This window comes from Ictalurus furcatus, chromosome 4 (assembly GCF_023375685.1).
Source record: "Ictalurus furcatus strain D&B chromosome 4, Billie_1.0, whole genome shotgun sequence".
NCBI classification, from domain to species: domain Eukaryota; kingdom Metazoa; phylum Chordata; class Actinopteri; order Siluriformes; family Ictaluridae; genus Ictalurus; species Ictalurus furcatus.
The window spans coordinates 31670184-31695237 of NC_071258.1; the positions used below are offsets into that span (position 1 = coordinate 31670184).

At 42.3% G+C, this 25054-nt stretch overlaps 2 protein-coding genes across 5 annotated transcripts; one reads left to right on the forward strand and one right to left on the reverse strand.

Moving 5' to 3' along the window:
* The first annotated feature begins 2 nt into the window (after positions 1 to 2).
* ulk3 (unc-51 like kinase 3) lies at positions 3 to 19103 on the forward strand. 3 transcript variants are annotated; one of them, XM_053623621.1, is made up of 18 exons: positions 7 to 113; positions 675 to 803; positions 1088 to 1216; positions 2517 to 2657; positions 3373 to 3493; positions 3691 to 3786; positions 5446 to 5589; positions 6530 to 6612; positions 6977 to 7132; positions 8419 to 8524; positions 11826 to 11866; positions 11992 to 12094; positions 12359 to 12423; positions 12514 to 12592; positions 14451 to 14491; positions 17168 to 17215; positions 17552 to 17615; positions 18239 to 19103. In XM_053623621.1, exons 3-18 carry the CDS (start codon positions 1118 to 1120, stop codon positions 18253 to 18255), a joined length of 1404 nt encoding a protein of 467 aa, XP_053479596.1. In that variant the 5' UTR covers positions 7 to 113; positions 675 to 803; positions 1088 to 1117; the 3' UTR covers positions 18256 to 19103. The 3 variants fall into 3 exon arrangements, with proteins under 3 accessions (XP_053479597.1, XP_053479596.1, XP_053479595.1); XM_053623620.1 differs by lacking the exon at positions 7 to 113 and adding an exon at positions 413 to 532; XM_053623622.1 differs by lacking the exon at positions 675 to 803 and having other exon boundaries at positions 3 to 113.
* Positions 19104 to 21570: 2467 nt separating this feature from the next.
* si:ch1073-459b3.2 (growth arrest-specific protein 1) lies at positions 21571 to 24359 on the reverse strand. 2 transcript variants are annotated; one of them, XM_053623625.1, is made up of 2 exons: positions 24110 to 24359; positions 21571 to 23925 (listed from the first exon to the last, which is right to left on the reverse strand). In XM_053623625.1, exon 2 carries the CDS (start codon positions 23808 to 23810, stop codon positions 23046 to 23048), a length of 765 nt encoding a protein of 254 aa, XP_053479600.1. In that variant the 5' UTR covers positions 23811 to 23925; positions 24110 to 24359; the 3' UTR covers positions 21571 to 23045. The 2 variants fall into 2 exon arrangements, with proteins under 2 accessions (XP_053479600.1, XP_053479601.1); XM_053623626.1 differs by having other exon boundaries at positions 24032 to 24359.
* Between the last annotated feature and the right edge of the window lie 695 nt (positions 24360 to 25054).

Sequence of the window (25054 nt, forward strand, 5' to 3'; positions counted from 1 at the left end):
ATTCTCTCTCTCTCTCTCTCTCTCTCTCATGTATTTCAGATCATTTTAATAACTGTAAAGACATATCTAGTGTTTTATGGACGTATGATTTCGAATTAAATGCGAAATCTGTGGTATGTATTGTTTTACTAATTCGTTTTAAACAACTTTGGACGCAAGTTAATGGATACTGGAAGTAGTTCGTGAAAAGGACTACAAAAAGGTCTCTTCCGTTTAAAAAAATACATATATTTCTTGTGCCGAAAACTTATTGACAAACTATATATATATATATATATATATATATATATATATATATATATATATATACATATATCTATATAAAAAAAAACTGTTATGGCTCTTGAAACAAATCTAAATTTATGTAACGTTTAATATAATTAATAAATATCGTATATTAGGAGTTCGTTTCCGGCACTGGTGTGACGTCACCTCGTTTCCATGGCGGCCTCCTGTGGACATTATAGTATACAGTCTAGTACTCACAGTAACAAAAATCCCGTACACAACATGCAGAAAATGCTCCCATTTGGTATATAATAATAATAATAATAATAAGTTATTATTATTATATTGCATATCTGTATATTAACTTATTGTTTGATAATACTGGTTAAAATGATTTTTTTGGTTTCTTTTTTCGACGACACAATAATTATTTTTCTCGCCTCTAGGTGGCAGTATTGGGTGTTTTGATCCGCCCGCCTTTGACGTCATTTTTAACTGACAGTAAACATGGCAGGAAAGAAAACACTGCACAGGAGTTACTCATAGAGCCATTGCGGCTACAAAATTTAGCTAAGGTAAGAAGAACGCTAACGAAAATAAATTTGTCGGGTTCAGAAGTCTCGGTTTAAAGCAGGGTCGTCGATATAAGAAGTGACCTCGCATGTAGAGTTGCAGATGAACTTGAAGGGGAAATAAATAAATGTGCAGATTCACTTTGCAGCAGGGGAAAAACAAAACAAAACAAAACAAAACAAAACGGTTCCGCATTGCACCTGGTGAACACCTGCTGATTCATTCCAGCATTCTGTCGACACATAAAGCCTGTTATTAAGACATGTTATGACCTGTTTCCCTTTAGGAAGTGTTGGATGTCACGCGCAGGGGTAACATGGCCTCGAGCTTTGCCCCGCCGAGGCTCGTGGACTTCCTGCTCACAGAGAAACTCGGAAGTGGCACCTACGCCACGGTGTACAAAGCCTACAGGAAGGTGAGAAGCACAGAGCCTCTCCATTTAGGGTTCCCTCAGTGCTGCTCCTTCAGGCTCCACCCTACTGCACATCTCTCTTTCAGTTCCTCCATCTCCTTTGAGTTCCTCCATCTCCTTTGAGTTCCTCCATCTCCTTGCTGCACTTATGAGACCTCTGAAGCATTAGTCGGTTCAGTATAGCTGGACCGTGCATAGCAAAATTGCAAATAAAAAGAAATAATAATTATCCTCATAAAGCGACATCAGCATCTGTGTTGATTCGTCTAGGCCAGCCTTGTGGGGGGTGCGTTTACTTTTGCTCTTTCTCTCATGCTTGTCTTTTGTGCTTCTCGTTTACGTTTATTATTTTTTCTTCTTCTCTCGTTCTCCTGGTCTCCGGAGCTTCTCGTTCCTCGCTCCGCGTTCGCTTTTAGAGCTTTTAGGGTTCCATCGGTGCTGCTCCTTCTGGTTCGTTATACTCGTTTACTGTAATGATGCGCCGATCACAACCTTCTCCATTATGGGCTTAGCGTCACGTACAGATTAGTGATAATTTAAGCACAAACACGCCGGATACAAACCAGTAACACGTAGCAGTGCTGATTCTGATCGATAGTACTCCTGAGGTTAGTAGAAATGGATGCTGTCCATTGATGAAGATGCAACAACAAAAAAAAAGTGTTTCAGTGGGCAGAACAATATTTTTCAACAACAACAAAAAAATACTCTAGCAGAGCTGATAAATGTATTTTAAAGAGTTATTTATTTAGCTGAAGGAAGCTCATCAGACCAGAGACGGGCTGCACGGCTAGAGATATTAGATCAGAAAGAAAAGAGATTTCACGCAGTTTTCGTTTTAATTACCTTGGTTGAAGAAAAGTCAAGAATGAAAATAGACCGGTTAAAGATGAATAGACAGAGAAGGATGTGTTTATTCTCCTCGTGTCCAATTCAAAACCGATATCGGATCTCTTCGTGGCTCTTGACCAAGTCAAGTGGAAACGTGAAGCACTAGTGCGAAAGTATAATCGCTGCGAATTATCTTATTTATAGCTATTGATGGTTAAGAATGAAAAGGTATATCTGTTGTCACTGGACATTCAGCCGGAATTTTATAGAACTTGAACACCACCGCGTCGAATCGCTCCAGAGACGTCCAGGAGCAGGCTTAGGAACCCCGAAATGAGAGAACTGAGACCGTTCCTTCATGCTTTGTGAAGTACAGGATCGTCCGACACGTTGTCTGGTTACACTGTTCTAATCCTCACGCTGGACTGAAACCGGAAGAGGTTGTATTATTTGTTTGTGTTTGTCCGTTTAGACGGATAACAGGGAAGCCGTGGCCGTGAAGGTGGTCAGCAAGAAGAGCCTGAACAAGTCGTCGATGGAGAACCTGCTGACGGAGATCGAGATCCTGAAAACCGTGCGCCATCCGCATATCGTGCAGCTTAAGGACTTCCAGGTAGAGGCAGAAATGCTTAGTAGAACTGAACGTTTCCGGCGAGTGAGGTCCAACACGGTTTTGCGATTTACATTCGCGCAAAGCGACATCCAACGAGGCTGAATCAGAGAACAAAAAACAAAAAACACGTTAACGTGCTCATAATTTAAACTGCAGAATTACCCTTTTCCCCCTAGTGTCACAAACGACTCGTTAAATGATTCGTTCTAAATGATTCACTATAAACTCCTCCTTTCAGAGAGCGTACTCTGCTCTGATTGGTCAGATGTCCCAGTCTGTTCTGACTGGTCTAGCGCTGTCAGCGTGTGTTGAAAAAGAAACGCCCACTACCGTAACGAGTTTCAGCTCCGTCTGTCAGCGAGCAGCAGATGAAGACCAGAGATGAAGAACAGATGGCTTTTTGTTACAAACCTACGTAGGTTAGTACAGGAAGTAAAGTCTGGAATCACTAACGACTCGATTCAGCTGTTCAGAATCGATTCCTTCTTTTAGGAGTTGATAACTCTGTATGTCGTGTGCTTTGATTTTTGAAACTGCAGATGTTTTACATTCACAAACAGCGACATATATAACACACTACATGAAAGGGAATATTTGAAAAACCATAATAGGTTCACTTAAAAAAAAAAATGATGAACGCTTGTTATGTAAATAAAAGGAATCTAAAATGACCAGTACATATACAGTATAAACAGTGTAAACGTGTGTGTTGCAGTGGGACAGTGAGAATATCTACCTCATTCTGGAGTGGTGCTCTGGTGGAGATCTGTCACGCTTCATCCGGAGCCGGCGGATTCTCCCCGAGCGAGTGGCGCGTCTCTTCCTGCAGCAGATGGGTGAGGCTCACATGTGTGTACACCAGCACACGGAAGCTCAGTTGAGCCAAGTGGCTTTCAGAGGGTTTGTACAGCAGTTGGTGCTGTTGTTCTGGTCGGTAAACAAGCAGTGTGAGCGCATAAGCTCACGGTTAATATACTGTACGTCTGTGTTTTAAAAAAAATATTTATTTATTTATTTTATATTACATGTCCAGCCTGTGCCCTGAAGTTCCTCCATGAAAGGAACATCTCTCATCTGGACCTGAAGCCCCAGAACATCCTGCTGAGTGGCAACGTCCTGAAACTAGCAGGTACACAGGACAAGAAGTGAAAACGAGGTTGCAGACCGATCACTAATTCCCAGGAAATAATTTCCATGTTCTAAGGAAGACTTTATATTAAGGATCATTGGAATTTTAAGGGTTTAAAAAAAAAAATAAATAAATCTCAGCCAGGTTTTAATGCAGAGATTCAGAATTTAGGATTCAGGCTTTATCTCTGATAAGTGTAATAGTTATTTACTTATTTATTTATTTAGAATCCCAGTCCTACTCACTTATACAGTTATTTTTATTCGTGACATTTCCTAATGAATTAAGTTGGTTCTGTTTCCTAAAATATAAACCCATAAATAAGTCATTTAAACCAGAGCAACCCTGACCAGGATAAAGTTACAGGTACGATAGATAGATGGATAAATCTTCAGTAACGGCTTTATCTCGGCTATGATTACTGTGGTTTAAACTAATTATGAGAAAGGAAGTCGTCCTTTAAAATATAATTTAAAACTTCACCACATTTATTGTATTTTAGAAAGTTCCAACAAACGAAAGCGTAGTCTTTACTGTAGTAGTGTACGGTATGGGGCATTGCTGTCTTAAATCTCACACCTTTACAACATGCCTTTTTTTTTTTTTTTTTTAATAGAAATGACTGACGTATTTTGTATTTGTTATCTGTGCAGCGTTATTAGAAATGTTCCAGCCCTCATGCACATGTAAAGTGTGACCTGTTAGTTGTTAGCTTCAGCTACTGAGAGAGAATCACTCACACTCACACACACTCGGCGTAAAAGCCAAACTAAAATCAGTGCGGATATTTACAGCGGTGCTTGAAAGACATTTCTGCATAAACACGACCTAAAACATCGCCGGATTTTCACACGAGTCCTAAAAAGTAGACGACGAGAACCCAAAAATCAGCCTGATGGGCGTCAACAGCTCTTTATCGCGAGGTCCTCGGAAATCTCCTTCGTTCGCGCCATGATAGACGTCCGCAGACTTGTGTTGTGACTAAAGATCAGACTCTGATAGATCCCTGTTCTTTAAATAAAACGGGACGATCGCTCACTCACACCTGATCGTCATCGCACTGATTGAAAACACCTGACTCTAGTTTCAGCTTCAAATTAAACTGCTAATCCTAGACGTTCACATACTTTTGCCACTCATAGCTATGTAATGTTGGATCATTTTCCTCAATAAATAACCGACCAAGTATAATATTTGTGTCTCATTTGTTTAACTGGGTTCTCGTGGTCTACTTTTAGGACTTGTGTGAAAATCTGATGATGTATTAGGTCATGTAGAAATGTAGAAAATTCTCGAGTATGTTGCACTCATGCTATTATTTCCGTATTAATTATTCAGAAGCTTCATCTTTACCTTCCTACTGCGTATATACTGTAAGCGTACCATCTAGGTAAACAGTAAATTGCGAGTCATTTGGGATTCATCCAACACAGAAGTCATGTGACCTGAATCAACCTCCCCCGGTGTTAGCTGAGCACTACACAGAGCCCTGCTGGATCACGGTAGCCCTGAATGTCTGATATGAAATGAACTTTTATCTGAAAGTTAATCGGCAAATCTCAAAGCAACAGCCATGACCGAAGCGTGTCCTTGCTCATCGCTTTCTCTTTCAGCGTTCCCATTATCTCTCCCCCTCATCTCTCGCTGTGTGCACTGTAGATTTCGGCTTCGCTCAGTACATGTCTCCGTGGGACGAGCAGAGCTCCCTGAGAGGTTCTCCCCTGTACATGGCTCCGGAGATCGTGTGTCGGCGGCAGTACGACGCCAGAGTCGACCTCTGGTCCGTCGGGGTCATCCTTTATGGTGAGAGAGCCTTGGGCGTTTTCTTTTTTTTTTTTTTTTTTTGATCTGGATCGCAAAACTACGGCAAACTTTCCTGTAATTAGACTGGAATTACAGGAAGTTTCAACAGAAAGCCATACAGACTGATCTGATTAGTCAAGAGCAAAGAGGAACCGTGCAGAACAGGAAAAATCCAGAGAACTTTTTTTACGGCGAGGTTCTCAGTTTTTTGGGGGTTTTTATTTTGTACGCTGTCGTAAAGAAAAGCTTATTCTTTTTAAAATGTGAAAATTATGTACAATAAAACCCCCCAACAACAACAACAGGTGGTATTGATTGTTTTCCAATAACAGCATGCCCTGAAATGATAACACAGCAATTTACCAACACTAATCATCTCCTGTTCATTTTTTATCCGTTTATAGTTACTTTTTAACGTTGTGAAACGTCCATGAAACAACTTACTTCCTGTTATCGCTTACACTATAACGGCTCTAAGCAGTCGTTCCCTCAACGTCCTCTCAACGTCCTCTCTCGTCACATTACTGAGAAATCCCAAAGCTTATAGCTCTGACTGTTTGCGAAGCGCCGGAACTGGAGACTCCTTCTGTAAATGTTAAACAAAAGTCTCTTTACAGAAAACGTTCAGACACCGTATCATCTAAGAGTCGCACACGTTTTTGAAATCTGTTTATTGGGAGCGTCCACCGACACGAGCCGTAACTACTGCTGTTAAAGAAAATGAACCCACACCTTCTGACCAATCAGAATTGAGAATGGAGTAGTACTGTGGTATAACTACTGTACTGTAGGAATAACGAAATCTGTTCTACTTTGTCTGAAGTGGTAGGTATCTGAATACTTAGTCTAAGTGTGTGAAATAGAATAAACACGCAAACCGGCTAGATTATGTCTCACTCTTAACCTGCTCGTGTGTGTGTTTTTGTGTTTTCTACCTCAGAGGCGTTATTCGGTCGCGCCCCGTTTGCTTCTCGCTCTTACGCCGAACTGGAGGACAAAATCCGCAGCGATAAACCCATCGAGGTGAGGTTAAACGATCTTCCTGATCCACTATGCACGGGGTTTGAAGTATTAAACATCAGCTGTGAGGTCCACCGATGTGCCGTGCTCGCCTTAATTAAACCCAGAGAAAGACATGGAGCCTATTTAGTAGTTGCAGTTCGGTGTATTGAAGCAGTAAGCTCTGTAGTGAAGCAGAACAGATGCTGGACAAACTGGATTGTAATTCTGGATTAGACACACTGGTGCATGTTTATTGTAGCGTGCAATGCTGAATCAGTGCAGATTGGTTTTTTGGGTTTTTTTAGAATTAAAAAAAAAAGATTGAGGTGGATATTCAAATCTGTGTGTGTGTGTGTGTGTGTGTGTGTGTGGGGGGGGTATTCAGCTGCCAGCCGGTGCCAGAGTATCCCGAGACTGTCGGGATTTGTTACTCAGGCTGCTAGAGAGAGATCCAGACTCACGCATCTCATTCGACGAGTTCTTTCTTCACCCGTTTGTGGACCTGGAACACATGGCCAGTTCTGAGAGCCTAGATAAGGCGGTAAGTGTGTGTGTGTGTGTGTGTGTGTGTGTGAGAAATTTTAAACGATTTTGTATTCGGATTATTACTCAGAGTGCTATAATTTTATACTTCCACAAACATTGTCAACACCTTCTGACCAATCAGAATTCAGAATTCTTAAGCGTTTCTTTCACGTAAACTATCCAAGATGAAAAATTAAAACCGTGACCAGGCGATTTCCCGACTCTATAGTGAACGTTAATATTTCATAGTTTCTTTATCCTCGCGCAGTAATCCTAGGTCGAAACGTGGCTCGATTTTCTAATTTCGACTAAATCCCCAATGGCTTCCTGTCCGCTCTCCGTGCTCACTACTTCCTGTATGGTATGACCTACATAGTGTACTATATGTCCGAGAGAACTCCGTTTAAGATAAATAAATAAATAAACGCTCCTTAAATGCGTGTCGGAAACGATCTACTTACATGTAATATCTACAACGCTTTAAATTTTTTTTTGTTTGTTTTTTAAATGTTATGCATAATTAAAATTTTTTTTTTAAAAAAACAGTCAGAGGTAAGGCCTTTCTCCTTTACATGTTCTGACATGGGAAAGTCTTAATTCATGGAGGACTTTGGGACATTTTTCACGGACGTTCCACAATGTTAAATGTAACTATAAATGGATAAAAAAAAAGCGTGTCATTCTTGAATATTGATAGTGGTGGCAAATTGTTGTGGTATAAGAGGAATAAAACACTTATTTTTTTTGAAGTTAGGAAAAGAATCAGTTTGTTTATTTTTGTAAAACACGGACCCCCGGTGCGTCCTGTGTTTCTTATTTCTTAGATAAACACGTGAAAAACGTATAGAACTACATTAGACATCTAATGTGTGTATATAGAAATTCAAGACTTATTTGAACAAATTAATTCATTATGTGCGTGTGGTTGGATATTGCCAAGTGAGGGCATGTGTGTGTAAATATCTCAAAGACAGGGTGTGTTTGTTTGAGTGTGTGTTTTTAAAGCCTCTCCTCCGCTAACAGTCCTTCTCGTCTGCTGTAAGTCATTTACACGCTCTCACGGGTTTGTTTGAAACCACGACCGCTCCACTTGGATCTTGGAAAGCCTCGACACACTCTGGCGGACGATCATGGCGTTTTTACGATCCGTGTTTGTCTTGTTTGCTTACGCGTTTGCAGCTCGGCGTAAACACGGGCGGCGTGATTAAATCCGTACACGTCTGCGCGAGCGCTCGTTGGATGTGAGCGGTGCCAGCGTGCTAAACACACATTTAGTTCTCTCTTCTTCTGTGCCTCTCTCAGAAGGAGCTGGTCCTGCGGGCGGTGCAGAAGGATCAGGAGGGGGAGAAGGCTGCCGCTCTGTCTCTCTACTGCAGCGCGCTGGAGCACTTTGTGCCTGCTATTCACTGTAACACACACACACACACACACACACACACCACATACTGTACTTCGAATGTAAATTCTTGTTAATAGAATTCCACCAACCTGAAGTTTGGCACTAATTATAAGTATGATGATGAGGAAATATAAGAAACGTTATACCACAATCACAAAATAATTTCCAAAAGCATTAGGTCCATGCATGTTCCGTTCATTGGTTTTTTACGTACGACAAACACGTATGCAAATGAGATGTTCAAACATAAATGTTTTTGGCTCTAAAACAATGCATATTCCAAACATATTTGCTTGTTTTTCACAATTTCATTCACAGATTCATTCCGGGTATGGAGACTGTTTGGGGGGGGGGGGTTAAAATTTAACGAAGGATTTTGAATGACTCAGATGTGTATCAGCGAGTACTGGGTAGCTTGTAGCTTGTTGCTAATGTACTGCTAAAATGGATTACTACGTAGCAGGACGGTGACGGTAAAGAAGGACGATATGACGGCTGAAAAAAACGCTTGCAGGTGCTGCCATTTCAGAAAATTCTAATCACCCAAACCACCCATTTATTAAATGATTTTTTTTTTTTATTTAAAGAATAATGTTCCAGAGTGCACATCGAGACAATAACCAGAGAATAGTCTGTAGAATAGCTGACTTCAAAAAATAAAATACAATTAATAAAATCTTGTTTTCCCAGTTTCATTCGAAATGAAAAGCGAACGAACGCAACGTGCACGGACCACGTTTCTATCCGTTTCTATCAGCTTCTATGCGTTTCCATCCGTTTCTATCAGCTTCTATCCGTTTCTATCAGCTTCTATGCGTTTCTATCCATTTCTATAAGCTTCTATCCATTTCTATCAGCTTCTATGCGTTTCTATCCATTTCTATGCGTTTCTATCCATTTCTATCTGTTTCTGTCAGCTTCTATCCATTTCTATCAGCTTCTATGCGTTTCTATCCATTTCTATGCGTTTCTATCCATTTCTATCTGTTTGTCAGCTTCTATCCATTTCTATCAGCTTCTATGCGTTTCTATCCATTTCTATCTGTTTCTATCAGCTTCTATCCATTTCTATCAGCTTCTATCCATTTCTATCAGCTTCTATCCGTTTCTATCAGCTTCTATGCGTTTCTATCAGCTTCTATGCGTTTCTATCCATTTCTATCTGTTTCTATCAGCTTCTATCCATTTCTATCAGCTTCTATCCATTTCTATCAGCTTCTATCCGTTTCTATCAGCTTCTATGCGTTTCTATCCATTTCTGTCCATTTCTATCAGCTTCTATCCATTTATATCAGCTTCTATCCGTTTCTATCAGCTTCTATGCGTTTCTATCCATTTCTATCTGTTTCTATCAGCTTCTATCCATTTCTATCAGCTTCTATCCATTTCTATCAGCTTCTATCCGTTTCTATCAGCTTCTATGCGTTTCTATCCATTTCTGTCCATTTCTATCAGCTTCTATGCGTTTCTATCCATTTCTATCTGTTTCTATCAGCTTCTATCCATTTCTATCAGCTTCTATGCGTTTCTATCCATTTCTATCAGCTTCTATGCGTTTCTATCCATTTCTATGCGTTTCTATCCATTTCTATCTGTTTCTATCAGCTTCTATCCATTTATATCAGCTTCTATCCGTTTCTATCAGCTTCTATGCGTTTCTATCCATTTCTATCTGTTTCTATCAGCTTCTATCCATTTCTATCAGCTTCTATCCATTTCTATCAGCTTCTATCCGTTTCTATCAGCTTCTATGCGTTTCTATCCATTTCTGTCCATTTCTATCAGCTTCTATGCGTTTCTATCCATTTCTATCTGTTTCTATCAGCTTCTATCCATTTCTATCAGCTTCTATGCGTTTCTATCCATTTCTATCAGCTTCTATGCGTTTCTATCCATTTCTATGCGTTTCTATCCATTTCTATCTGTTTCTATCAGCTTCTATCCATTTATATCAGCTTCTATCCATTTCTATCAGCTTCTATGCGTTTCTATCAGCTTCTATGCGTTTCTATCCATTTCTATCTGTTTCTATCAGCTTCTATCCATTTCTATCAGCTTCTATCCATTTCTATCAGCTTCTATGCGTTTCTGTCCATTTCTATCTGTTTCTATCAGCTTCTATCCATTTCTATCAGCTTCTATCCATTTCTATCAGCTTCTATCCATTTCTATCAGCTTCTATGTGTTTCTATCCATTTCTGTCCATTTCTATCAGCTTCTATCCATTTCTATCAGCTTCTATCCGTTTCTATCAGCTTCTATCCATTTCTATCAGCTTCTATCCATTTCTATCAGCTTCTATCCGTTTATATCAGCTTCTATCCGTTTCTATCAGCTTCTATGCATTTCTATCCGCTTCTATCCGTTTTAAGAAAACCGAAGACTTCAGAGCAGGAGCGTTTTCCCAGAATCAATGATTTAATTATTATAATTGAAGCGTTATATCGTTTTCAAAGGGGCAGTGTGTAATATCCTCGCCTGTCGTTACAGTGATAACACTGACCAGCCTTTCCCTTCCTCCCGTTCCAATCTCACTTCCTCGTTCGAGACGAAATATTCCTCTTTTTTTTTTTTTTTTTAAATAAGAAAAAGAGACAGATCCGAGACCTGAGACTGACCTGAGGGGTTGGAGATTGAAAACATAACCAGATCAATTTCTTCATGATAATATCACGAATATCACTTTCCTTTGAATTTTTAGTTGATATTCAGGAAGCTGTCGGGAAGATCTGGAAATGTTCGCGTCCTAGTGAAAGCCTCACACAAAGAATATTGTCCTTGGGACATCCTGCTGAGGTTTACATACTGTAACAAAATATTATTTCTGACAAAAATAATACGCAGCAGAAATATATACTTATCGGTTATCATGCACCAGGTTAAAACAGTAACAGTAAATAAAATAGAATAAATAAATAAACATAGGTGCAGATGTAACTCACCTGGCGATATTTGTAAAGAATTAACCGAGAGGTTAATTTGAGTCAGAGTTTAGAGTTTTCCTTGCTCTAAAACATCCGAGTCAGTTAATAACTGGATGTGAATCAGAGTTTGATTGAATCACAGGATGAGCACATATGCACATTTCCACTCTTCATTACAGTACTTCCTGAATGCTAAACATGCTGAAATAAGCTCTCTAAATATATACGATAGGTATTTCTCAGCGGTGTTAATATATCGATCGTATCACCAAACTTATAGTATGCACACACGTTTTAACGTGTGAAGGAGGAAACCCGCTGTAACGGTGCTGGTGATTGGTTGATTTTTATCTGTTTTGTTTGATCGGTTATCTTCCTTTGCTCAGATGAAACAGACAGACAGAGGAAAGAGGCTCTGAGACAGAAGGTGAGTAAAACGTGATGGGTGAGTAGAGGATTAGCATCGTTTTTTTTTTTTGTTTCCGTGCCTATAAAGTTAACCACGTTGCTGCTGATTAAGCGTAATCAACGATCGTATGAAATTTCTTACAGGTCAAGCAGTACGTTTCTCGAGCTGAAGAACTCAAAGCTCTGGTGGCGTCAGACAACAAAATCAGCTTTGAGAAAGCCCAGTCAGCCCGGGACATACTGAGAGGTAAATAGTGTTTCATCTAGCCAGTATAAAAGCGCACACACACACACACACACACACACACACACTGACCTCCCAATAAACGCAAACGTCTGGAATCAGTGAGCGGTTTTTAATCCGAATTGAAGCTGACATGGAAAATCTGAGCGGAGGAAATTCTCCGCTATTACGGCAGCTCTCTCGGAGCGAACGAGAAAGTGGCTTTATTCTTAAGATTTAGACCGTTTCGTGGGTCATGGCTCTGATTGTCTTTCTTCTCCCTGTCAGAAATGTCCCGGGACCAGCCACGCTTACTCGCTGCACTGGAATTAGCTGCATCTGCTGTAGCGAAGGTGACGTTCTGTGTTCGCCAGTTCTAAATCGTTATAAATCTGTTGCGGTGCATTATGGGTACTGTACGTCTAACCTGCTGTATCGTACAGGAGGCGTGCGGGATGGAGGACTACGAAACACTGGATATGTATCAGCAGAGTTTGGGAGAGATGCTCTTGGCTCTGGCCGGTAAGACCCTCACTTTCTATAACTCACAACGATGTTCTAGAGAGAACTGAGTGATCCTAAGCCCCGCCCATGCATGGTTACCGTTGCTATCTGAATAACAGAGACCAGAGTCAAGCGGCTACCGCAAGACGTTATTTTGGAGAGCAGAAAGGTTTCGAGTAGACGCTGACAAGACATACTCGCGCCGATTTAATTTGTCTACTTAACAATACTAGTCAAAAAAGTATTTGAAATGTTGACTCTGTCACTTCATATGCATTTACAGAAGCTGGATTCAATACAGCAGTTATTTTCCTGCTGAAGGACTCCCTGTTTACGATATTACCATCGAAACTACAGATGAAATGCATCACCTCTGAATTGACGGAGCTGACTTTGATTATCTTAAGTCGTCCTGCTCTATCAGGGTGTCTGTTTAGGTCAGGTGTGTCTTTTGACCGTATTTGGAGCTTTTAAATCAGGCTTTAAAATACCCGACCGACATAACGACGGGTACCGTCGTTGCTAAGCAGTGACTGGACACTCCAAAACATAAAGCGGAGCTTGGGATTGGTCAGTTACGTCCGAGCAAGCCACGTAACCTCCGCTTAAAGGTTTGAATGAGCACGCTGACAGGAAGATTGATTAATATCCTGTCTTAGCGTGTGCAGCCAGCCTGTTATTATAGTGTGACTCTGGCTGATGACCTCATGCTGGAGTTGGTCCTAAACGTAACGACAGATGGAGGAGGAGGAAAGAGATTTAAAAGAAAAAAAAAAAAAAACGGGAATCGGAGAATGAAAGAGAGAAGTAGAGAGAGTGAGACAAGGAGCGAAGTCGAGAGGAATAGATGAAGAGCGGAGAAAGATGCAGGAGACCGAATCGAGGTTAAATAGAATGATTCAGAAAGTGAATGTGGAAAAAAAGAGGGCGAGTTGGAGAGAAAGTTTAAAAGCAGATGTGTGTGTGTGTGTGTGTGTGTGAGAGAGGGAGTGAGTGGTATGGAGGGAGCGAGGCCGTGCCGGTGCCAGGGCAGCGTGTGTGGTACCGCTGCTCTGCCATCTGGATCCCATTCAGCTCCACTCTCCTCCACTCACACTGTTATTAAATACTGGAAACAAATGAAAACTGTTATCTCCGAGTGTACACTGAGCTCGCGCCAACGGCCCAGAGCACAAAATGAGCTGCACAGCACCCTGAGACCACCCAAACCCACAGAATTACAGCATGAGCAAAGGAATCATTCAAGCAAAAATGTTGGCAGGAACGAGTTCGGATCAGTTATCACTATGGCGTTGAAATAAGACCGTGATGGATTCCCAAACCTTGTTAACAATTAAGAGGAGAGGAAAAGCTTGAAAGGTTTTTAAGATGCCGGTGACGCAGCTGGAAGACTAATTGGATTAGAATTGTAACGCTGTCGTGTTTAACACTATTTACCTTTTCGATACTTCCCGCAACGCGGATTTGAAATGAATCGTTGCTTGAGTGAATCAAACGACTCGTCAAATGATTCATCATGAAGGAAGTGAAGTTTCGTCCTTAATCTGCTCTTAAAAGCCATACCCAAGGTGTTTGACGTGTCAGAGGTGCTTGAAATGAGCTTTTTAAAATGTCAAATATCCCATTTGATTTGTAACATTTAAAAAAAAAATTCTATTAATGAGTTATTAATGCCGTCTTTATCCACAGGCTTTGTAACCTTATAAAAACCTTTGTGATCATACTGAATATAGAGCCTTGTTTGAAAAGGAAAAATCTCTCTAAAGTCTTGAAATAAACGGAGAGTTAAAACCTTAGCTGGAAATCAGTAGTTCTGGTGAAAATAAATTGGCACGATCAGTGATTTTGTCCTCTCGCTCTTTCCCTGCACGTGCAGCCGAGCCTCAAGGCCGCAGGAGAGAGCTGCTCCATAACGAGGTGAGTCAAGATGCTGCGCTGTCTAGCTATCGTGTGTTATAATACACTCACCAGTCACTTTAATAGGAACACCTGCATCGGCGCATATTTCAAGAGCTTCGGTTAATCAGACATCAGAACGGGGGATAAACGTGATCTCAGTGAGAAGCATGGCATGGTTGATCTCCTGCAGTTTTCACTTAGTACAGCCTCTTGAGTTTTTCGTACACAGAGTGGTACGAAAAACAAAGAACACATGCGGTGAGCGGCAGTTCTGTGGGCTGAGACACACTTTGTTGAGGAGAACGGACAGACTGGTTTGACAGAAAGGCTACAGCTACGAAACAGAACAACTCTTCGGTTACCGTAACAACTCTTTACACACGTGGTGAGCAGAAAAGCATTTCAGAACGCAGAGGAACAGGAAGCCATGGTTCAGTGGCTGACAGGCTCACCGAAACTGGTCCAGCTCACATTTTCCCCCACTCTGATGTGTGATGTGAACGTTATCTGAAGCACCTGACCTGCATCTGCATCTGCATGATGTGACGCACGCGCGATTAACTAATTGGATAAATGCGTAAATGTGCGCCGTTACAGGTGTTCCTATTAAAATGGCCGGCCAGTGCGTTAGTATACGAAGCCCTGACGCACCTCAGGCCACATTATTGTGAGTCAGTAATGCCATGCAGCTCTGATACAGAACATTAGCGTGTGTTTAGATGTTATAATTTCACCTTTCTTTTGTAGAAACCACACTAGTTAAGAGCTTTATTTGTTATGAGACTGGAGCCAGGAGGCAACACGCTTTCATTAGTTTGATTGTGTCTAGGTTTCGAGGCTGCAGAATACAACACAAACACGGTTCTGTTCAACACAGAAGCTTCGTACGGAGGAGGAAAGCGAAAGAAAGATGATGAAAGAAAGTGTGGCTTTTAGAGTGTTCCCATCTGAAGTTTTATGAGACCTTAAATAAATTCAGATGTGGCCGCGTTAACCAAAAGCAGCGCTCTCCCTCTCTCCCTCACTCTCGCTATCTCTCTCACTCTCTCTCTCTCTCTCCCTCACTCTCGCTATCTCTCTCACTCTCTCGCTCTCTCTCTCACTCTCTTGCTATCTCTCTCACTCTCTCTCTCTCTCTCTCACTCTCTCGCTCTCTCTCTCACTCTCTCGCTCTCTCTCTCACTCTCTCGCTATCTCTCTCACTCTCTCTCTCTCTCTCTCCCTCACTCACACTATCTCTCTCACTCTCTCGCTCTCTCTCTCACTCTCTTGCTATCTCTCTCACTCTCTCGCTCTCTCTCTCACTCTCTCGCTCTCTCTATCACTCTCGCTATCTCTCTCTCTCAGTCTCGCTATCTCTCTCACTCTCTCGCTCTCTCTCTCACTCTCGCTATCTCTCTCTCTCAATCTCGCTATCTCTCTCACTCTCACTATCTCTCACTCTCACTATCTCTCATTCTCTCTCTAACTCTCGCTATCTCTCTCTCTCTCACTCTCGCTATCTCTCTCTCTCACTATCTCTCACGCTATCTCTCTCGCTCACTCTCACTATCTCTTACTCTCTCTCTCACTCTCGCTATCTCCCTCTCTCTCACTCTATCTCTCTCGCTCTCTCTCTCTCACTCTCGCTATCTCTCTCGCTCACTCTCACTATCTCTCACTCTCTCTCTCACTCTCGCTATCTCCCTCTCTCTCACTCTATCTCTCTCGCTCTCTCACTCTCGCTATCTCTCTCTCTCTCTTTCTCACTCTCGCTATCTCTCACGCTATCTCTCTCGCTCACTCTCACTATCTCTCACTCTCTCTCTCACTCTCGCTATCTCCCTCTCTCTCACTCTCTCTCACTCTATCTCTCTCGCTCTCTCTCTCTCACTCTCGCTCTCTCTCTCTTTCTCACTCTCGCTATCTCTCTCTCTCACTCTCACTATCTCTCACTCTATCTCTCTCTAACTCTCTCACACTATATCTCTCTCGCTCACTCTCGCTATCTCTCTCTCTCTCTATAGCTCTCTCTCACTCTCTCTCTCTCACTATCTCCCCCTCGCTCTCTCTCACTTTCTCTATCGCTATCTCTTTCTCACTATCTCTCTCGCTCGCTCGCTCTCTCTCTCACTCTTACTCTCTCTCACTCTCTCTCTCACTCTCTCTCTCTCGCTCTCTCTCACCGTACACCAAAAAGGACTAAACGTCCTCACAATAATATCAAACATCCTCACAAATCACCAGGTCTTCACATAATAGACATGTTTGGGTTTTTTTTTAATAAAAAAATCTGTAGCTTTGAAAAAACTTAAATGAGTCATAAGATTAACGTTTTGGCTACTAAGGTTAAAGTTTTAGGTTGAGGGTTTTTAAGTTTAGCATGAATTATCTTCAAACAATGTTAATGTCAACGAAAGATCTTCACCAAGAGGATCTTTGGAGGATAGTAAGATAATAAAAGTTTGGATGTGTAAAATCGCTGGGTTATAAATTGCTGTGGACTAAAAGATATCGGGACATGCTGCTGTAGTAAAATAATCCACTTCAGGATGCGAACAGTACAGTAACTGCTTCGTTTGAAAGATCTTGTAGAATCTTTCAAACGGCACACGACACCTGAAAACAACGTTCGATGATACGTTATCAATGTGGCATAAGGTTATTATTGAAACTATTTCCGATTTTCTCAGTTTTTCCTGTTTTCTCTTTCAGATCAAGAGTTTGATGAGTAGAGCCGAGTACCTTAAAAAACAGATCAAGGTAAACTCACGGTTTCCAGAAAGTCTGCTTTGGAAAGCTTGCTTTAGTCTCCAACGGGTTTCTGAATGGAAAATCCACATAGAGAATCTAATTTAGTTCATTAATCGGTCTTAACTCTTTTATGTTCTTTCTGTAATAAAAGACACAGCTCCTAATTCATGTCTTTTAAACTTCGTACACAGTCTTACACTCCTCACTCTCAGATCTACTCAGCATTACTGAATAATAATAATGTGCTTTAAGTTTACTATCTACACAATAAGCCAAGAGATTAAGGGGTTAAATCACTGGTATGTGTGTGTGTGTGTGTGTGTGTGTGTGTGTGTGTGTGTGTAGATGCGAGAAACCCAGACAGATGTCTCGCTGGATAAAGATCCGGTTGCTGAATCTGTGCGAATGTGTAAGTGCACCACATTTAACACATTTTATACCACATCAGTGTCCTGCTTACACACCACAAACAGGTCGAATTAAAGAATTATCCATGAAAATTACACGCTGAAATGGATTTATGTTGTCAAGCGTCAAAGGATAAATAATCTCTGTTTACATGCTCGTTTGTTAATCAGATTTTCATCTTAATCGGATTATTGTTGTCTGTGTAAACGTACTGACTGACACCGGAGACTCCTTCCAAAAATGCTGGTTGGTTTGTGTTAAATAGCAGGTTTTAAAAAATCAAATAAATTCAGCTTAGTGTTAGTCTGGGATATTGTGGTGCATCCATATTAATGAGGTGTTACTGTAGAAACAGCAATGTATCATGAGAACGATCGCATTAATATAAACCTATCATTTGACTTAACACCAAGAACTAGTCAGAGCTGCTGTTCTAGAATATGAATCGACACCTTCTGAATTGAGAAATGAGCAACACTGTGGCGTAATAAAGTGTAACGTGTGCTCGTGTCTGTTTCCATTGAACCTAAACGATTCGCCATTCGCATGAAGTCTGTGCAGCAAAACTAGTGAACTTACAGTCACTGGAGACCCGTAACGCTTTGCTGTTTTGTGTGGCCACAGCCTGTTGCCTGCAGTAACCATGGGAACGTTCAGACTCAGAAGTCACATCACATGACCAGATCGGTGCCGTGATGGTGCACTTCGGATCCGAGACAATCTGATCGAATCCCCGTGAGACTGACTGACTCCGCCCTCGGACCGCGCGACAGCAGACACAAGCTGTTGCGTCGTTACTGTTCGTTTAGAAGTGAAAGTAGTCGGTTGGAGTGATATCTATACGGATTATTTCCACGTTACTGTACTGTATGTGATTTGTTTTTCCTCTTTCCTCTAGTCTGGAGTATAGGGCATTCTGAATATTCTGACATCTAAAAAAAAAAAACAAACTGAAGAAAAGAAACCTAAATCTGCATCTACTGTACAGAAGTAAATGAATCATTAGAGCACTCGTTTTCATTCACGCTGTATCGCTTCGCTTTTACACACACACACACACACACACACACACACACACACACACCCCTCCCTCCTCTCCCCTCAGTGCAGTGGGGTTCACCGCAGCTCATCCACATAACAAGTGCGCTGTGTGATGGTGAACGTGGCTCTGGAACTATGTGGTTTCCTCCCCTCTCGTTCTGCTCTTACATTTACTTTGCGCCACCACACATCGAGTTACGTACCGTTTTGTCCGCCTGCCTCAGACACCGCCGGGTAACACTTTAGATTGGTAATGCAGCAGTAAAAAACCGAAGGGAAGCTCTGAAACTGGTAAACAGATCACTTAAAGCACTGGAGTGTTGTAAGAAAAATGTCTAAAGGGGTTTCTGTTGAGGCCTTTATATATATATATATATATTTTTTTTTCTTTTTTGCTGTAATAATTTATTGTGTTTGATTACAGGGAATAAATGAATCTTTCTGCAAATGCTGTTGCTGTGTGTGGACTTACTGAATTAAATTCTTTTTGGTTTCTATACCCCTCTAACACACATTCATCTACCAGGGGAGTGAATCTTCTTCCTAGATTAGACGTGTTAAATTCAAGTTCAGTAATGGACCATGTTACACCTAATCCAATGTCCATCCTCAAACATGACTTAGACAAAACCGCAGGTTTTTCATTCTTAAAAAGCTATTCAACTCTACTCTCTTACTTACAATGCAAACATATCAAATGTAAATACCATAAAATCAATCCTAACAACAAAAACAATCATTGCAGCACAAAGATAGAGTGAGCATCACATTGAACACTCTCTCTCTCTCTCTCTCGCCTAGTTAAGATGATTTTAAGTTTGTGACACTTTTGGGAAACTACACCCTGTTTACCTGCAGTCGACCTCGTAAGTAATTAATCGAGACCACTTCACCTTTCCGAATGCCTCTTAAAAGCCTTTCTTCTTTTCAAATGCATGGTGATTGCATCCAGAACATGTGATTATACCTATCTCGGTCTCGCACTGGTTCAGCTTGCAGGGAACGTCTGTGAGACTCTCCTACATAGTCATACTGTCCACTGGCACGCGTTGTGCCGTTCTGTCACACACAAAAGGCAGCGCTGTAGTTGTAATTGGCTGCGTGTGGTGTATGGACTGTAATGTCCTCCAGAAGACAAAGCTAAAAGGGTTAAACCTTGGAATGGGTGAAAACCTCATCTCGCTACACAGAGTATCCGTCTTACTTTGACGTCGCCGTCATGAATAGAACATTGTTCCCACGAGACGGTAAAATCTGAAACGACCATTTCTCAGGGACTCTAGAGCTGTGTGTATAAGGGGAAGGGTGATCTATTGGTCTGTCCCAGCATCTAGATAAATGAGACACCAAGGCCCAGGTCTTGAGTGCGAATAGCTCTCCTGCGTTTTTTGTTTGTTTTGATTTTGTTCCCAGAAGCAGACCGAGGGGGGAGAGGGCGGGAGAGAGACCGAGATGTTTCTGCAGAGTTGTTTTCACAGCAAAATTGCACGCTTCATCACTTAGACTGCTGCAAACATGACAGAAGCGCATACATAGAGAAGGGTGGAGAAAAAAAAAAACAACAACATAAAGTGTATTGGTAAGGCGTTGGACCACTACGAGCCAGCAGAACAGCGTCAATAGCTGCGTTTACATGGACAACAATAATCCACTCTTAATCCGATTAAGACCATACTCTAATTAAGAAACTAGCATGTAAACAGCAATTTTTACTTACCTTAATTTAATCAAGGTCATAATCGAAGTAAGCTCTAATCTAATTAAGACAGGTGGAGTACTCCTGTTTTAATCGCATTATGGACGTGTAGTAGTGACATGTAAACACCTTAATCACATTATGAACGTCTTGTGGGAGTTTTCACCGCATTTTGCGACAGGACACGATCACACACGGCCGTTTTACGTTTTACGGCGAATAAGAGAGTTCGGCTGTGTCCCAAATCGCATACTTTCCTACCATAGGCCTGTAGTGGGGAAAAATTCATGCATCTCGGCTACTATATAGACGGTAACTACGCGATTTGGGACACACCCACCGCTTCAAGCAGTTGTCTATTAGCACGTACAGCATGACAAATAATTAACTGCACTTAAAGCGTTCGTAAAAAAAATAAATAAAAACACCCAAAACTGTATACGGTACCATAACGAAGACGAACTGTATGTTGATACGTGAAATTCTGGAGGGACGTCGGACGGCGTGGCGCGGTGACGTAATGACGCGGGCTGTTAATCTAATCATGTTCTAAAACATGTAAAACAGGAACATGACAGGAGTATTCTAAAAGCGACTCATGTAAACACCTTAATCACATTATTGTCTTACTCAGAATAAGGTCAATAATTAGATTACTGCTGTCCATGTAAACGTAATCAATGTGCCTTGTAACGTGTGGATTCTGCACATCTGTGGAACTGCATCGCTTTTCTGATGGTGGTGATGGAGAGCGTGGTCTAACACATCACTCCAAAATCCCCCGGAGATGTTCAGCTGTGTTTAGTGCTAGTGAGTGTGAAGGCCATAGAGTATGATTCATATCATTTTCATCCTCAGACATTGTGCTGTGTGGATAGGGGCGGAGACATCCTGGAAGAGACCACGCCCATCAGGATAGAAATGTCCTTTTCTCCGTAGGATAAAAACGATGAAATTGCATTGACGTTTTCCTCAAAGGGGACACGTGGAGCCAAACCATACCAGATAAATAAATAAATGCCCCCCTGTTGCATAACACAGCCACTATTTTTTTCCCCACTTTTAAGTGAAGAATATCTAAAGAATAAAATCTTCTTTACAATAAACCAGCTTTTATCTCAGCTCTATTTTAGTAGTTGTATTATTATTCTACTAATTAACTAAGATTTACAAAACGTTTCATATTCCTACTATATAAACCAACTGCACAGCCAATTACTGGAATATCTCACATAAAAATTTATTACATCATAAGTCCAAAACATAAATATATTGCTTTCTGTACATAGAACATTTATGGCAATTTAACACAAGTCATTTCAACAATACTTAAACTATAAAAGTTAACGCACCTAACGCGGTTACGTCTCGATTTAAAATGCTCATGACAAGAAGCTTCAAAATGTAGGAATTAAAAAAAACAAAAACAAAAAAAACCCACACAGATAGGTGAGTTAAATCGAAGCATTTTGGGCCAGAAACAAACCTTCCGTCTTTCTGAAGACTACAAGCGGATGTGTAAGATATCGTTCGTTTGTGTGCCTTCTCGAAGAAACAAAACCAAAAATTCGGCAGACTCACGACCTTTACAAACAAACCGAGAGATACTACTGCTTTTACATTTTTTAAAGCAGAACGTGACTGTATTTTCTCACAAATCACAAGCAAAAAGGACAATGGCTTCTTACAAGACAGTTGTGCAAAAGAAATCCACATTATACCAGAAACAAAGGCCCAACTCAGAACCTAGAGAGAGAGAGAGAAAGCGTGCGCGAGAGAGAGCGTGAGATCAAGTATTTCCTCTAGGTTTGGGGGGAGGGAAGGAAAAAAAAAAGGAGAAAAGGACAGAGGGAGAGAGGAAAAGGGTCACCCCGGGGGGATGATTCATTGAGCCAAGGCGAGACAGACAGACAGACAGAGAGTGAGAGTGTGTGCGTGTGTGTGTAAGAGAGAGAGACTGAGTGGAAGGGGATATTTATTAGCCTGTGAAGAGCCTCTCCACTTAATTTAACAACTCGATCCTGAAAGCTGCTCTTTTCTCCGGCCGTCCACTGCAAATATTTGAAGTGTAATCATCCCAACAATGAGTGAACAGGCACTGAGTGGTACTCAAACACACGGTGCTCGAGATCTCTGTTTGTCTTAAGTCTTACTTCAAATAAAAAAAAAAAAAAAAAGACACACTTCAGCAAGCACTTAGGTTAAACAAACCAGACAAGAAGTAAGGACAGAGAGTAAAGTCAGAGAAAGACCGCGTATAGTATCGCTTGTGTTTTTATTCTCTCTCACGTTAGGTACTGAAGGCTCTGGGTCAGTGAATCGTGAAGCTGAAGGCGTTATGATAGTGGTCCAGGATTATAGCTTCACTCTTGGAACATTTCTTATGTTTCAAAACAAAATCCACAACAGACAGTACATCAGTTGCGAGTTGTTCTTTTGCGTGATTACCGGTCTTTGGCGTTACAGATGCTCCGTAATTGCTTTATTGGATACTGATTTGTTTTTGTGTTTTTGGATGACTGACCCAGTACATGCAAATCCCAGTGAGAACAATGCAGGCCCATCATTAATCATGAACATAAAGGGTCCACCAATATATCGCAGTGCATATCGCGATACGGAACAATACTGTATAATCGCAGTTAACAGTGAGTAATTATGTTCTGGGCATGCGCAGAAGAACTTTTTCGCGTCTCAAACCCCGACCAAGATCAGCGCGAGTGACCCGAGGAACAGGGCCAGATGACCCGAGGAACGCCAGGCACGTGAAGGCGAAACCACAGCACCGGTGTCCACCTCGCGCTCCACTTTTAGCTCGTAATCCTCGTCCTCGTAGACGTCATCCAGGACATCCTGGTCGGGGGCGAGCTCGCGGTCCGAGAGCGCGCACAGGCGGCTCATGTTGTCCTTGACCACCTCGCAGAAGGGTCGCTCCACGCCGTCGCACACGCAGCGCTCGAGCAGGGCGCCGTCCGGCAGCAGACGCAGCTGCTCGATGGTGCCTCTGCATCGCGCCGAGCACTTCCTCCCGTTGAACAACTGTCCACAGTGCGCCAGGTACGCGGACAGAGCCGCGCGGCAGACGGCGTCGTCCTCGCAGCGCTGACGCGCCTCCGTGCACCCGATACCGCCGGCCTCGCGAGTGTGCGTGCGCGGCAGGCACGGCTCGATGGCTCGCTTGGCGCGCCGGCACTCCGGGTCGACCCCGCAGTCGCACATCTCCAGATCCGGACCGCGAGCCGTCTGGTTTAACCTCACGAGCGCGCCGACGCAGTGACTCGGGCAGCGGCGCAGCGCGCCCCGGATGTTCCCGTCGCACGCGGCCATGTACTGCGTATAGGCGAGCTCGCACTCGCGCTCCTCGTGGCACCGGAGCACGGCTTGCCAGCACGCGGGCTCAGCTTTCAGCGCCACCGCGAAACACAACAAGAACACCGCTGGACCAGGCCAGGTGCCCATGCTCGCTCGCTCACGCGCGCGCGCTAGCCGTTACGTTGCGTTTCACACACTCACTTCCGGTCCACATTTATCAGAGTGTGGAGGTAGGTCTTCACTGCTCAAGAACGCGGTTATACTGTAAACATTACAAATTAAACATCAACAACAACACCAAAGCGAAAATGTCATTATCAGAATCGTTTATCCCAGTGTTTACAACCGGTTTTCTTGATAGTTGTTACCATAGAAACGCCTTCCCGAGTGTCCACAAACTTTCTAACAGGGGAAAAAAGTTAGATGTTAGATTAGATCCACTTTACCGCTTGTGGGAGCGTCTTAAACCGCCGAAACGCTCTTTTGTTTGTGGGGGTGCAGATATCTGTCCTCTCGCTCGAGTTTACACTTTCACCGCGTCACTTGTGACGAAGAGAGAGAGAGAGAGAGAGAGAGAGAGAGAGAGAAAAGAAAGAAAGAAAGAAGAAAGAGCCCCCTGTCTCTCCCCCTTTCCCCATTACGCATTCTGTTTTACGATTGGTCGTAAAGGGAGACTCGTTTCCATAACAACGCAGTTTTTCCCCCCCAGTCTCGAGTTGACATGCACGCGGAACAATTCAAATCTCAAAACCTAACGGTCACCGTGGCGAAAACCCAGATCAGATGTAATTAGGTTTAGGAAAAAATTCCCGGATGTAACCGTAGAGTAGGTGCTAGCGGTTTGAAAATGCTACCACCCACACACACACACACACACACACACACACACTCACACTGTACTACTGTGTGTCAAATAAGTTCATGCTCATGGCAGTGTGTGATGTTTAGACATAGCTGATTTGTGATGAAATCTGTGTGGTCTGTGTGTTTGTGTTCCACCACAAATATTTCTCTTTTACCACCACACTCCTTTTACCGGACTGATTCCCCCCCCCCCCCCCGTCCTCGTCCATCTCCTCCTGTCCCCTTTCCCCCATCGAGCGGTTTAATCTGGTATTGAAGAGGAAATGAATGGAGGACAATAGAGTTTTCTGGCCCGTTTCACCCTCTTTGTGTTAAACTGGCCATGCAGTGGACAGCAGGGCCTTTCAATGGGCCTCGGCAATAGGGAAAAGTTTTTTTTAGCATTAATATATTTTACGACACACTCGAAAAACATTCAGACCCCAAAACCTCTCTGCTATTGAAATGGAAACTATAATGCCTGGGACGGGTTTGGGTTGGACTGCTTTTAAGAAAAGCTTGGGCTACACAATTGTTGGTGTTGTTTA

Excerpts from the sequence above, each read along its gene's own strand:
- ulk3 (XM_053623622.1), top strand. The coding sequence starts at position 1,118 with ATGGCCTCGAGCTTTGCCCCGCCGAGGCTCGTGGACTTCCTGCTCACA. Across the intron at positions 5,590-6,529 it reads CGTCGGGGTCATCCTTTATG|AGGCGTTATTCGGTCGCGCC; the intron begins GTGAGAGAGCCT and ends TTTCTACCTCAG. Across the intron at positions 12,095-12,358 it reads AGCCCGGGACATACTGAGAG|AAATGTCCCGGGACCAGCCA; the intron begins GTAAATAGTGTT and ends TCTCCCTGTCAG.
- si:ch1073-459b3.2 (XM_053623625.1), bottom strand. The coding sequence starts at position 23,810 with ATGGGCACCTGGCCTGGTCCAGCGGTGTTCTTGTTGTGTTTCGCGGTG.